The following is a 15,189-nucleotide window of genomic DNA, read 5'->3' as shown; positions in this document are numbered from 1 at the left end:
TTTTGGCATCTTTTACAGTTCTTTGATATTGACGCCAACAGTCCTTCAGCATCTGGAATGACACTTCAATTCAATTCAATTCAATTTTATTTATATAGCGCCAAATCACAACAAAAGTGGCCTCAAGGTGCTTCATAGATACAGAGAAAAACCCAACAATCATATGACCCCCTATGAGCAAGCACTTTGGCGACAGTGGGAAGGAAAAACTCCCTTTTAACAGGAAGAAACCTCCGGCAGAACCAGGGTCAGGGAGGGGCGGGGCTATCTGCTGCGACCGGTTGGGGTGAGAGACTTGTAGTTTGTCCTTTTTCCACTTGCCCTCAGCTCGACGACAAGTCTAAGTGTAGCGTTTAGTGTTAAGTAACTATACAGTTAGTGTAGCGCTTAACACGATCACGTGACAAGCTAAAGGCTGTCAACACAAATCCCGTTTGGGATTGTGTCAGGAAGAGCATCCAGTGTAAAACTCTGCCAATTCAAACATGCTGTGCTCCCTGCTGTGGTGACCCCTTGAGATGAGAGGGCAGCTGAAAGTAGGATAATTGTTATGTACTAGCAGCCATATGGAAACTTTGAAAACCTTTTATTCACTCACTGGATAAGATTTTGCATCGTACTCATATGTGGATAATTCCAGTTTCATGACCTTTCAGAAACTATCTGGACATCCATTAAAACTCAGATGTAATTTTAAAACTGTTTGGCTGTCAAAGTCCTGAAAAGTAGACATAAGAGATGCAAGTTGTTAGACGATGGCAATAAAGCTAGAGTAAACAGCAACAGAGTGAAAAGAGCAGGAGCTTGATTATGGCCAACAATGGCTTATTATTGCATGCCTAAAGGGTACAGACTGACTGGAACAGCCACAGAATTACAAACAGTTTATGATAATTCAGACTTCCAGTGAAGTACCTGACAAAATGTTATGCTTTTCTGCTCTTTGGACCATAAGAAAAAAAAGAGTATAAACAGTCCTCACTTGATAGATCTACGTCGCGCTTAAATAAATCGTATAAACGCTTGCACAAAGTGGCTAAATCAGGGTTTCCAGTAGGTTGACTGCTTTTTTGCCACCAGATTGGGATGTTTGTCTGTATGTGTGTAGAGACACACAACAAGATGAAGTAGACTCACACTGAGGTGAAAAGCAGCATTTATTTTATATGCTTATGTTAAAAGAGAAACACAATGGAACTGCTGGTCAACAACAGATATTATTTATGCTCAGGGTAACTAAAGATATTTTTCATATTCGGCACACACACATAAGACATGGGCACCGTTTCTGCAACATGACTGACGAAGGATCTGCTGTGATATTGCACTAACGGAAAGAATTTGGATCGGCGCCACCTTTCTCCCCGAAAGGCAACCAAGATGCTCGAGCAGCACCGACACAATAACTGGTTCACATGGCAACATTTTGGCCTTTAACTGTCACCTGAGGCGCTCCAAGCAAAAGCAACACACATCCAACTATCACTAGATCAACCAATGAGGGAGAAACAAACCAGTTTCTCCGTTTCATTGTACTACCATAATGTTATAAAACTGTTCTAAATAAAAAATAAGTCGGTAACAACTGCTTCAGTACCAGCATGGTGAAGATACTGCGCCACCATGTGGCTTAGTGGCAAATATACCCTGGCCTACTCAGACTGTGTGGGAAGGAGGTCTGTACGAGACCCACAGATAGATCAATAAACACATGCTGTGAGCATACGGCAAAAAAACAAAGAGTTTGATACAAAGGGAGTCAGAATAACTTGAAACAACTTCCTACTGACAGCTGATGGGAAGCATTTGGATGTGAAAACCATGCTCTCCATAAAGTAACCTGGATGTGTTGTTCAGTGGAAACTGCTGTCACTGTTTGATTAAATAACGCGCAGAACAGGACGTGAAAATGATCACCATAACAGGATCTCACTAATGATAGTCCGACAAGTCTCACATTACCAGCACGAATGGCTAAATTAACCACGAGAAATCATCGTGGCCTTTTTCTGGGTTGAAGAGGAAACGATAAAAAGACATTAAAGCAGCATAAAGAACAGGAATACATCACATTCAGCTTTATTCAATCTTGGCCTCAACTCCAACCCAACATTTTGCTTCCAGTTTTACAAACCACAGATCTACTGAAAAGGACGGACTGTTGATCCAACAATTAAATACATTCCTACTTTTATTTACAAGATGATGATTATTGTCATTATTCTTCTTTTATTGCTGCTCCTGGATCACATCACTCATCACTACAGCTGTATTTTCTATTACAGTGACCCTCGAACACATGAAGAGTAAGTGCTTTGCAATTTGCATTCAGACATGTCAGAGTCCCTTGTAAATAACAACACACAGACAAAGATTGCTTTTAGAGAAGAGTGAAGGTTGTGTTTGGGGTTCAGGAGCTCCAGTTGCTGGTGCTTTCTCAGAAGCTTGACAAAGTTTTGGTTTTTAAAACAACGCGATAACTGTGCCACTCGCCCTCAGCTACTCTTTGGACTGGCAGATCCAAAAGAAGCAAAAGTCTGTTTACTGAGGTAATATTGCCACCCGTAGGACTGCTCTAACAGTGCCACGAGAGATCTTTGTTGTCTTAGACTTGCGTTTCGTTTAGTCGTCCTCCTCAGTGAGCAGGCTAAGCTTACCTAATTCACAAGAAAAGAGGCCAGGTAAGAGGAGTGGAGAAAGGACTGAAAAACAGAAGTTAAGAGTGTGATGTTGGCGAGAAATAGTGAGGCCATGATGTGCTTTTAAAGAGGACCTATTATTTGTTACAATGCCACAGTACTGGATGAAAACATCAAACATAATTTCAAGTAATGAGGTCAGTGTGTGTAGAAGCAATCCCCACGACCAAATGCTCAGGCATTTTCTTCACAAGAATAAAAAGGTCTCTTTTAGGCTTGAGTTTAAAAATGTGCAATAACTGTTGTAAATGAATGAAAAAATATCCCAGCTTCTCCTACTTTTTGGAAATGAAAACATTAAAATGGCTTTAAAATAGTTTTGCAGCACTGTTGCACAACACTCTCAGTTAAACCTGATCGGCGATCATGGCTCAAGAGTTGGGCGTTTGTCTTGTAATCGGAAGGTTGCCGGTTCGAGCCCCGGCTTGTTGTGTCCTTGGGCAAGACACTTCACCCGTTGCCTACTGGTGGAGCCAGTGTCCGGCAGCCTCGCCTCTGTCAGTGCGCCCCAGGGTGGCTGTGGCTACAATGTAGCTGCCATCACCAGTGTGTGAATGGGTGGATGACTGGATATGTAAAGCGCTTTGGGGTGCTTAGTGACTAGTAAAGCGCTATATAAATACAGGCCATTTACCATTACCATTCTAATCACATCACCAGTGCTTTCAAACCCACTGTGGTGGTGCGCAGTGGCCAAATTACAAAATTATATCCCTAATTCCATCACCAAATGCCTGTGAACCTTACAGTTACACCATAATTTGTTGCCATTTACAGAAGAGCTGATTTTACATCTAAAAACATGCAGTCGACATTTATATCTTAAAGAATTTCAAATGAAATATTCTTCAAAATGCTCCTTGGGAGCAACAGCTGTACATGAGTAATACATAACTACAGGATCAAATGAGGTATATGCATTCTCGTCTTACTTTCCAAGGTAAGGATGCAACCAACCACCTAACAAAACAAAAACAAAACCCCCAAAACAACAACCACAACAAAAAAAAAGTTAATTCGCCATTGGAAAATAAAATGTGAAATATGAGTACATCAACCAAAACAAAGTGACAGTTACTTCCATTATCATCTGACAGGGATCAATAAAGACGACACAGGTTGCAAAATGGAAGTGGAATTGATTTCCAATAGTAAAATCTTCTGTTTTAAAGAGTAACACAGTAGAGCGTGCACAACTGTCTGATTCTGCCTCTTTCTCTGGACACTGAGGCTAAAATTCCTAGTGTTTGCTGGACACGTTGCTATCATATAAGAACTTTTGCAGAGCATGCGCTGTGTGTGACTCAACAGCATCAAAGTGAAGCTGAAATGTTCCTTCCAGAGTGTTGGGATAAATGACTGTACAGTGATTTGGATGGTTGCTTTTTTTTACTCCCCCAAAAACCAAAGATTGGTGTAAAAGCTGATTTGGAACTTGAAGGATTACCTTCATCTGAAAACACATAGTGAAGTCCCCAAACATCATCATCATGTTATGTATGAATCCTTTACAGCAGGTAGGATCATTTGGTGATTTTAAAATGGTCTTTGCTTTGTATTCTTCTGAAACAAGCGGTCACAGTGCCCTTGCGTGCTTTTCAAAGGAGACTGACCTCATAACTCAAAATATGTTGTAACTGTACACATGACGTGTGTCCTTTAAGATAAGCATGCTCAGAATAACTCCCTGTCTGGGAAACTAGGTTTAAGAAAAGCATGTCTGTCTGCTGCCTTTTTCAACTACACCTCTAACACTCAGAGTCTCAGCTTGGCGAGTTGGAACGCACTGCGGACAGAGCTTGGAAGAATTCGCTTTTCCTCAGTGGTCCACAGATGGTGTTTAATCCAGAGCAACCTCTGATACGATGGGTAGCATGAAGGTTGTGGCTTTCTTTGATTCCTTCATCTTGTCCAGGCCGAAGAGGAGGTCCAGCTGGGTGACTGGTCGCAACCGCTCCTCATCCACAGGTCTGGAGCCAAGGACACAAGAGATCAGAGGTCAGGCACAGAGGCCTAATAGCAGGTTTATACTTCTATACTGCACACAGCGTACGGCATGTACTAGAGTCACAGGAGAAATGTTATGGATTTCCACATGAATATGACCTGAAGCATCAGATTTCCACACTCAATCCTAAAAGTAGAAAATTGATCTCTCACATTGGCACCATCAGGGGAAAACCCAGCAACAATGGTGTGCATGGCAGGGCTGCAAAGAGAACACTGCTGCCCGTCAGCAGTTTGCTAAAGATCACACAGACATGCCAGAAGGCTTTTGGAACAATGTTTTGTTGACAGATGAGCCCAAAATAGCATCTTTTGGGGCTCAAATAAAAAACCCATCTCTTCTGTCAGAAGAGAGGAAAACACTGCATTCCAACATAATAACCTAATTCCATCTGTGAAGCATAATCATCCTGTCATGGTTTGTGTCTGTTTTGCAGCATCTGGGCCATGATGGAGCAACACATTTTGAATTTCAATGTCAGATTGTAATGGAAAATGTCAGGACATCTGTCCGAGGTCTGAAGAAAAAGTGGGCCGCGCAGTACGTCACCAACTCTTAGCACGAATGTACTTCAACCACAGACTGGTGAAAGAAGGCCTGAATCCAACTGCATTCAACTTAAAAGACGTGGACGGCGTCTGAGCAGCTGTGAGAAAACCTCAACCCCGAGATGAAACTATTTTGGGCGTTTGAATCGGTTCAATTTCCTCCAAGTGGAAGTGCAGGGCTGACCGACAGTTACCAGAAATGGTTTGCTGCAGCTATTTTGAAGAAGGGCGTCACACCAAATACTGAAAGTAGGGCTGGACGATATGGCCTAAAATTCATATTGCGATATAATTTGAAGCACGTGCGGTAACGATATATATCACGATATATTCTTTTCTTCTGTATAACGTATTTTCCACACTAAAAATCCTTTAATTTTCTCAAAAATCGAGAGTGTGCCTTATGTATGAATTCTGGTTGTGCTTACTGACCTCAAACCGATTTTGGCTGCAGAAATCTGTTAAAAAATGTTTTAGTACAACTTTAGTAATCTGCACTGCTTGATGGATTGTCAGAGCATTACAGCTGCCGTGGTGAAAAAGCTTCGCGGAGTAATCTGGGTCCAAAACTCACGAACACTAAGAGTTAAAAACGGTCTAAATTCTTTCATCTTTAATTAAATCATCAGCGTTGCTGCTTGATTGGGTGTAACAATTAAGTTTAACATCCATGAATCCATGAAAACAGAATTTATTAAATTTAACAGTTAGAAGTTAACAGGAAGTTAGCTCGCTAGTTTCCACCTCTGCTACCAACATAAATGAAGACAGAAAACTAAACAGCAGTGGCGTTTGCAGGGTTACTAAAGTTGGACTACCTGGTATATAATGTTGTGCTATGTGATTGCTAGTGACACAGCTATGCTAGCATAACATTAGCACAGTGAAGCTGGAGGATGAACGCCAACTTTTTTCCACTCATTAAAAGTTAACGTGAGGGATTCTGGTGGTTAGGGACAAATGCAATCGCATAGCAGGATGCTATACACGGGCCAAACTTCAGTCAGGAGAACAACTGAGATTATTCATCCACAATACGAGGTTAGTTATTAATATACTGCAACAACATGGGAATAGAGCAGCTGCGAGAGAATTCAACATTAATGAATCAATGTTACGGAAGTGGAGGAAGCGCAGTTTTTGGCTTTCCCCATATTTCAAAAGTGCTTCATCTCTTTGCTGTGACTGTCGCCCGCCATAATTTGCAAATGATAATGGTTTTAGCCGCTGCGATGCTTTCGACCAAAACAGGCGCAGCTTGATGACATCATCAACATGCGCTATCGCGATAGAGCGATATAGTCAAAATCTCTATCGTTGGCCAAATTTATATCATTTCTATCGTATATCGTTTATATCGCCCACCCCTAACTGAAAGCACGCATACTTTCCCCCCTCACAGATCTGCAACAGTGGATCATTTTCTTTAATAAATACAAAAATAATTTGAAATGTGTTTTTCTAATTTTGTGACTTTTGTTCAAATCTCATGTTTTAGGTCATGGAAAATTCCAAAGGTTTCACAAACAAAATGTAGACACTTACATATGCTCTCTTTGCTATAGAATAAAAAATAACTATAAAGTGTTTTGTTTTTGTTGTTTTACAATACATACAGCTCAGTTTGAGCTGAACTGGGCCCCTTTCTGTCAGTGTAAAGAAGTTTACCTGCACCTTTATTCCCAGAGATATCTTTATAAAGGGAAAAAAGGAAAAACCTAAACCCCAGTTTAACAGTACAGCTCTGTTTTCTACATAATACAGAAATGCTGCTGCTGAAGGTTAATGAAAGAGCACAACTCTTTGGGCTTAAACTGTATGAAATACATGTGTAAAATCACACTAAAATTCCTGATAGCTCATTCCTTTAATTATGAAGCAGAAAGTTTTTGTTAATTTACAGAAAATCTCCTTTTATTGTTATTTATTTATATATTTATACTGCGGATCCAGTGTAAGCCCCCCACTCCCATCTAAATTCAATTAAAATTCAATTTAAAGTCCAAAATGTATGCCCTCCTTCACATTTCCCAAAGCCTTCCAGAGTGCTGGATTCTGCACCCCAAGGCCTGATGTTTCACAAAATCTGTCACTGATTGTAAAAGATTTATCTTACAGGATGCAAACTGACTGAATGAGATAAGATGTAAACTTCTGTTGCAAACACACTGCATACTCCACGTACTAAGAGTTAATGTGCACACTGAAACTGGAAGGCCCCTAAATATGTGATTTCACTATCGCAATGATTACTGAGAACTACAGTGATGCAGCTCAGAGCCTTCACTTCACCATCACCTTCAGATGCTTCTCCTTGGTTTTATAATTGGAAAGAGCCATGAATGCTTTTGCTCAGAGTTCTCAACACTTAAAAGTTAAAAATACTCTTTCAGCAACAATGGCTTGCACCAACAGTGGTTTCAGTAGTCGCTTAGCAACAGCTGAACAAAGGCTTACCCAGATCAGATATTTTCACAAATCTTTTCTATAAGTCTTTTATATATGCTCAGATAATAAAAACCAGTCATCCATTTCTAACAGCGCCTAGTTTAGTACTGTACAGTACTGTGCGATTCTGACAGTTGTGTATGTAAGGAGTCGGGATGTAGTCATTCTAATTAACATCATCCTTCCTTTTATGTCGTATTATAATCACTACTATTGAGCGGTCTTGAAGTGTGAATATTTGTGAAGAAAACTGGATGTAATGGTACAGTTGAATGTGAGGCTGTGTACCAGTACAAACAGCACTTAATGTAATATGTGCTTTAAAAATCAAACAAACAGCCTGGTCTAGTCACAAACTGTCACTGAAGCTCAGTGAACACAAGTGCTATGAAATCTTGTGGGTGTCTGAATATGAGTCATACCTTTCTTCCTCCTGGCAGCCCTGCAGCTGCTGAGCGATCTGCCTCATCTGCTCCTTGCGGACATAGTCGCGTACTCGGTACATGGCAGCGTCGCGGCAGAGCTCCCGGAGGTCACTCCCAGAGTAGCCTTCTGTCTTCTCAGCAATCTCCTTCAGATTGATTGCGTTGCTCAGCTGAGCAGAAAAGACGTCAAGCAATGTGAGATGATTATACAGAATTGAGCTGTCACTAATCTTTGAACTGTGCTTGTTGCTGCCAATCAAATGCCGACTAATCATGGGTGATCTGATTCATTTTAACGTGAAGTGACAGTGGAAATACAGGTGTGAAATGAGTCTATGATAATGGAACAAGATAACAGCAGAGCTGAACAATTTCTTCTGCTGTTGATAAAGATAAAAAGAAACCATCTTACGTTTTCTCCTGCCAAGATGAGTCTCAGGATGTCTTCTCTCTGCCTTGTGTTCTGAAAAGGAGAGGACAGTCGTTCGTATTAGCAAAGTAAATTGCTGTCTAGCCTATCATCATACATCTCCTGTATAAATTCAGGAATGTTTGCATGTGCTTCCTCCGCTGTTCTCCAACTTTGACAAGTGTTCATCTGATCCATTTCAAACCTGGCAGAGGTACAGCTGCAGTGTTGAGTTTGAGGTCTCTAAGATGAGGGGTGAACTCATTTTCAGGGATTTTTTTTGGGGTTATCAGAAGCCAGTGAATCCCTACTGGATATTACATGCGCTGGTTTTTTAGGTACACTACCCCTCAGGCTCCTAGTAGATTCTTCCATGGTGTTCACAAGATTATCAGAAAGCTTGGCCTCTGGCCTTGATCTTGAGGTCACTGAAATTCAAACTTGTCTGAGATTTGTAGTAGATGGACCTAAAGTTTGAATTTCAAAATCCTACATCGCCTTATTCAGAAATTATTGCACTCACAAACTTGGGTGTCCACCCTGCCTGCTTACCTGTTGGGGTGACAATAATCCCCTATCAGCCTTTTATGGTTGAGGGGTAAAAACCATAAAAAATATATGGACATAACTGTAGACAGAATAAAGCCTCCTTGTGTATTTGCACACATCTTACTGGCAAGCCGATATGAAAAGTTGTGGGCATCCTGCGGAGAATGGCTGGATCCACGTCCTGCGGCCTGTTCGTGGCTCCCATCACCATAACCTAAATTTTGAGAATCACAGTTTTAATACATTATTTCACAGGAACTACCTGCTGCATTGCAATTCTTTCTGGTAATTGCATTACAGCAGCAGTCCCCAACCTTTTTTGCGCCACGGACCGGTTTATGCCTGACAATATTTTCACGGACCGGCCTTTAAGGTGTCGCGGATAAATACAACAAAATAAAACTAGTACCGGTACCGCAAAAAATAAAATTTATTCATAACACACGTGAAAAGACCCAGGAAAACCGAGTAAACGATAAAAAGGAAAACAAAATAACGCTGAAAACCGATAAAAACCCTGAAAACTATACATTTCACACCTGAGCCTCAACTCTTGCGGCCCGGTACCAAACGACTCACGGACCGGTACCGGTCCGAGGCCCGGAGGTTGGGGACCGCTGCATTACAGTATAAGAAAGCATTCTGGTTGTGTTACCTGGGTGGTTGATGAGGTGTCCAGGCCATCCCATAGGCTCATGAACTGGGCTTTCATCATGGCTGTGGCCTCGTGGTCCATGCTGGAGCGATTCCTTAGAAATGATTCTAACATGCAGCACATAGAAAACATTTACACAAGACTAATCTTGCTAACTTGGACAGCTCTGCAGCAGTGACTATGACACAGTATGTGGGGCAATGAGTGGCTAGGACTCGGCTAACGTATTTATATTGAACTCATTAATTTAACAAGATTAACAAAAAGGCAAGATGGTAAATGGCCTGTATTTGTATAGAGCTTTACTAGTCCCTAAGGACCCCAAAGCGCTTTACATATCCAGTCATCCACCCATTCACACACTGGTGATGGCAGCTACATTGTAGCCACAGCCACCCTGGGGCGCACTGACAGAGGCAAGGCTGCTGGACACTGGCGCCAACGGGCCCTCTGACCACCACCAGTAGGCAACGGGTGAAGTGTCTTGCCCAAGGACACAACGACCGAGACTGTCCAAGCCGGGGCTCGAACCGGCAACCTTCCGATTACAAGGCGAACTCCCAACTCTTGAGCCGCGATCACCCGTAGATACAGTTTAGATTCTGTTTAAATTACAGCTATTGTAGGCACTGCAATATCGATCACAAGGTCAAATCCACTTAGAAACCATGTAAAGAATGTAATGCATATTAAACAATATCTGTCATATCTGAATGAATGAAAATGAAGCTAGCTCACATCCACTAGTGCAATAAACTAACATTCTACACTTTTGACATGCGTCCTGCAAATGAAGCTTACCAATCTCATCGATGAAGATAATACAAGGCTGAATTTTGACAGCTAACGAGAAGACTGCCGCAGTCAGCTTTTGTGACTCGCCGTACCACATGTCGGTCAGCGTGGAGGCCTGAAGGTTGATAAACCTGCATCCCGACGCTCTGGCAGTTGCCTTGGCAATCATAGTCTTACCGCAGCCCGGAGGACCGAATAATAAAACACCTGAGAGGACGAAAAGTAAAGAATTAAAATATGGTGATTCTCATCACATCTTGTAATAGCTGAATGAAAACAAAACAGATTTTTACTCTCACTTCTGCAGTTTATAGACTTTGTAATTTTAACCTGACTCGTTTTAACCTTCACTGGCAACTGCACTGACATTTGCAACACGTGTATCAAATCTGGCTCGATCTCGTCCCAGAAGCATTTTTTTCCTTTTGGTTTGTTTTAAATGATGTGATACAAACAAAGCCTGAAGTCTAGAGACTGAACTCGATTCCCAAAGCAGCTAATTTTGGAGGTTGACTCATCCTGAAGCTATGTGTACAGACTATCCACAGAAAGCAAAACATTCCTCTTAGTGATCCTTCACTGTCACGCTGCCAAGTGGATAAATCCTGCTTTTTTTGGCAGGTATAACACAGTGCTATTCACTGGGTAGATATTTTGACAGTGATTAGGCAAAAATACAAACTTAGAAAATTATAACCACAGTTTTAGAAGGTAATTTCATGTTAGCTAGTTTTTGATGCAAATCCACATTAATGTTCATGATGGGGGAAAAGGACATTTAAAATCTAACAGTAACTTTGTTCTCATTCTTACAGAGCTACAGATTCTGATTTTTCATGATGAACTTAAGGGTAATTTGAAGGTTTTTAAACTTGAGTTCATGATCCTGAACATCCACAAATCTTCACTGGGCAACTGACTAATCTCAACTTAACACACAGCTCACTAGAAACAAAGTAAAATAGACAAAGAACAAGGTTATAGAAAGCTATACTGCATTTACAGTAAGATTTCTGAATGACTAGAAAAACCAAATCCCATTCACACAATGGCTCAGTCACACCAGAGTAGAAATGGGATGGCAATAGGGGTGGGTTTTTATAATCGATTTATCGATTAAAATCGATTCTGGCTTGGATAACGTAAAATCGATTCATTAAAATCCTGAATCGATTTTTTAATATAAATTTATTTTTCCCAAAATGCCAGAATCTCAGGTGAAATCTCAACAACCACCAAACAGCTAAGACAGTAAATGAGAGCAGGAACACGGATTCTGCACAAAGACTTAAACACACAGCGTAACCCACAGATCAGAATCAGTTAGATGTCGCCTTTCTCACAGTCGGGCTGAAAGCCGACAGCTCGCTGATTCTGATCTGCCGGCCGAATATCGACCGAACCAGCAGCAAAAGAAGATCCAAACTAGGCTTCACATAAACATCGTCATGAATTCACTCTGACTTTTACTGTTTTGCTTCGACCACGATGCACAGCTCTCTCTCTCTCTCTCTCTGTGCTGTTTTCTGCATTATTCGCTTGCATGTTATGCACAAGTCTACCGTTATTTACAGCGCTGTCGGCCGACGTTTTTTTTCTTTTCGTTTTATATACTTCCGAAAAGATAACCCAATTTCTGCCGTTCAATACTGAACAAATTTAAACTTTTTAAAATTATGCAAAATGCAAAACGCTTAGCCGTGTCTCTAATAAAACCGCTGTAACTTCAGAGGTAATGTTCATGTGTTGATTAATGGTTTTCTTTCGTTTTTGATCTACTGCAGAATATTTTTATAAAATCCAGGCCAGGAAAATCACCTTCATGTTTTTCTGTGTTTTATCTTCAGCTACTTTGACACAAAGGCATCTGCTGTGATGTTCACACCTTTGATAAAGTCTTGCGTGTGTCAGCTTCCTTTTTATAGATACAAAAATATGTAAATGTACTGATCTGAATTATAATATTTCTGACTGTCAAAATTTCCCAGATTCAAATCTAATCGAATCGAATTAAATTGAATCGGAATTGAATCGATTCTAGAAATCAGTGACGATACTCAGCCCTAGATGGCAACCTCCTTGCAACCAAGAAAGCTTGGTGTTTGCTTAATGACTACAGTGATTTTTTTAGCATTTGGGGACCAATTGCAAGTACTTACAGTGACTGCTCTTGATTGCAAGGGTTTGCTCAGGTCGCTTGGTGGCCGATTTCCAAATAATCGCAGTCTGACTGCAATCACTCTCCGAAAGATTGGCAGAAATGTGCAAATAACTGTGTTCTCATTTAGGCTATAAAACTAGATACTTTGAAACCAGTCTGCGCCAGATGAACTCAACTTGTCTGAGATGTGTCTCTCTGCATTAGGGGGTTTTGACTCAACTGCTTGCCAAATTGTCATTTTCTTCAACTCACACAGCAAAACTGAAAACTCAGAGTAATAATCCATTATACTTTGGAAAATATCAATCCTCCACAGAGAGTTAAATTTGGTTTTACCTGAAAACAAAAATATAGCTCTATGGTCTCTTCTATTAGTGTCTGTCAGTCCTCTGGCTACAACAGAACTGAATGTCAGGAGGTGTTAGTTAGCATTAACCAATGAATTACATAATGAACGAGCTTTCCACTCCCAAAAACTAATTTAAAAAAAATATCTAATTTTAACAGTTTTAACCTTGTTATATTTTATCTCTGTATGTCAAATTTGAACCTTCTATGTTCCTTAAAGGGAACATGAAGATTAAATGTCTCTGCAGCTGGACCACAGACACTACTACAGTAGCACTGTATGACACAGTTAAAAATAAGGCTTATTTATCTTATACAGAATCTTGGTGCAGCCCCTCAGTTCATCCTTTGTCAGCACTTATAGCAGTATTTAGAGAAGTCTGAAGGAATGCTTGCATGTACACTGTCCTTATCGTCAACATGACAGGAAATAATAAAAAGCACAAGAGTTCCTGTTTAAAGAGTCAGCGTAAAATCTGATCAGTTCCAGATTAGATTAGATTTCATGCTGTGGTACCTTTGGGAGGCTGAAATAGTTTGGAATTCGCCATAAGGTGTCTCTTCTGAAAGGGCAGGATGACTGTATCTTGAAGCTCATTGATAACTTCATCCAGACCTGCAATATCTCTCCAGGATACCTGCAGGAAGGTGAAGTTATTCATAAATCTCTGAGCAACATAAAAAAAAGACTGATGATTACAACCGTTACCTTCATAGTTTGTGGATCAACTAGATGAGATGCGATGTTCATCTCATATTCTGTAAGTCTGACCCCCTCGACACCAATCCTCTTCATCAGCTGCTCTGCCTGAAGGGTCAAGAAACACTTCTTAGCTGAAGACACAAAACGATAACAGACATTGTGCACAATACTAAGCCAATCTTTCTTTTTTTTATCTCAAAGCATCTTTACATCATGCTTTGAATGTACAAGAACAGATAGTGCTTGCTGCATTATAAGCCAGGAAAAACGCCTGACCTTGGCAGCATTTCTTTAACACTGTTCAATAACAGCATCAACCTTGAGCTCACGGTATTGTACAGATTGCGTGTTTATAATGTGTGCTGATGCATGACATACCCTCTTCTTGGCTTGGTTTTTCTGTTTGGAGGTAGGATCCATTGCATCTAAGACCCATTTGATGCTGTAGTACGTGGCGGCACCAAAGACGGTCAACCTGAACAACATGCCAACCACTTCATTCCTAGACAACGGCCGCATCAGGGCCTCCCTGGGCAGATCTTTTAGCAGCATCTCTGATGGCTGATGTCAATCCATTGGCTGGATAACGAGGTGGAAATATACAAACAAAGTTATTACAACCACATAAGGTCAATTACAGCTCTCGCCTTTTATAAGGCTAAACAAGCTCTCACTTGTATTCGGTTTATGATGCCTAAGCTAGGACTGCGGGTCCTGTTTATGCAAACGCAATGTCGCTATTTCAGTAAATAAATTACATTCATGGTTTACATTTTTATTGGAATAAATGAACTCAATTCGCAGGTTAGCTTCTCCGGGGAAGCTAACGCTAACAGGCTAGAGCTTCAACTTGAAAGCAGCAAACTATTTGTAACATCGTGAAATTTTGACCTCACGCGAAATAAAACGTCTCACCCTTGCTACGTGTCCTACGCTTAAACGTAACCTTTACTATAATATAAAAGACAAAATAGTGACACTTACAAAACGGGAACGTAACGAAAATGCATTCACGGTGCAACAACCGTTGACGTCCGGGTAGGAACAAACACTTTAGTTCCAGAAAGCACGATGAGGAGTTCACAGAGTTAGCCACTGGATGGCAGAACGTCCACGCAGTTATTTCACGCATCAGTAGCATGGGCAGCATTTACAGTGCTGCAGAAATAGTAGTCCTTATTACTCCCCACGGGAAAGGTAAGAGCCTTGAAATAACATTTGTAGTTTTGGCAAGTCAGTTGTGGACATGTTGATTGAACTGAGTAAAAGCTTACATTTATAAAAAGAATAGCTTTACATATATTTTGTACAAAAATGTCAGCAGCATCATGGAATACTGTAGCTAACATAATTTATAATAACCAATCACATAATCTCTTTTTTCACGGTTTTAAAAGACTCTACAGTATTTTTTGCTCTTGGGTGAAATGCTTTTCTGTAG

At 40.7% G+C, this 15,189-nt stretch overlaps 1 protein-coding gene across 1 annotated transcript; it reads right to left on the bottom strand.

Annotated features, from left to right (window-relative positions):
• Positions 1-214: 214 nt before the first annotated feature.
• atad1a (ATPase family AAA domain containing 1a) lies at positions 215-14,785 on the bottom strand. The gene is made up of 10 exons (XM_087848893.1): positions 14,733-14,785; positions 14,127-14,327; positions 13,755-13,853; positions 13,563-13,683; positions 10,543-10,743; positions 9,742-9,848; positions 9,211-9,300; positions 8,541-8,591; positions 8,126-8,298; positions 215-4,669 (listed from the first exon to the last, which is right to left on the bottom strand). The coding sequence occupies exons 2-10, from the start codon at positions 14,298-14,300 to the stop codon at positions 4,540-4,542; spliced, it is 1,146 nt and encodes a 381-aa protein (XP_087705019.1). The 5' UTR covers positions 14,301-14,327; positions 14,733-14,785; the 3' UTR covers positions 215-4,539.
• Positions 14,786-15,189: the final 404 nt, after the last annotated feature.

This window comes from Neolamprologus brichardi, chromosome 12 (assembly GCF_056152115.1).
Source record: "Neolamprologus brichardi isolate AB-2024 chromosome 12, ASM5615211v1, whole genome shotgun sequence".
Taxonomy (NCBI): Eukaryota; Metazoa; Chordata; class Actinopteri; order Cichliformes; family Cichlidae; genus Neolamprologus; species Neolamprologus brichardi.
This window is presented reverse-complemented; position numbering and strand designations above follow the sequence as displayed.

Bases quoted from the DNA above. Each gene is read 5' to 3' on its own strand.
- atad1a (XM_087848893.1), bottom strand. From the start codon at position 14,300: ATGCTGCTAAAAGATCTGCCCAGGGAGGCCCTGATGCGGCCGTTGTCT. The intron at 10,744-13,562 runs GTACCACAGCAT...TCGTCCTCTCAG, and splicing joins ACTATTTCAGCCTCCCAAAG to GTGTTTTATTATTCGGTCCT. The intron at 9,849-10,542 runs GTAAGCTTCATT...GCTGCATGTTAG, and splicing joins TATCTTCATCGATGAGATTG to AATCATTTCTAAGGAATCGC.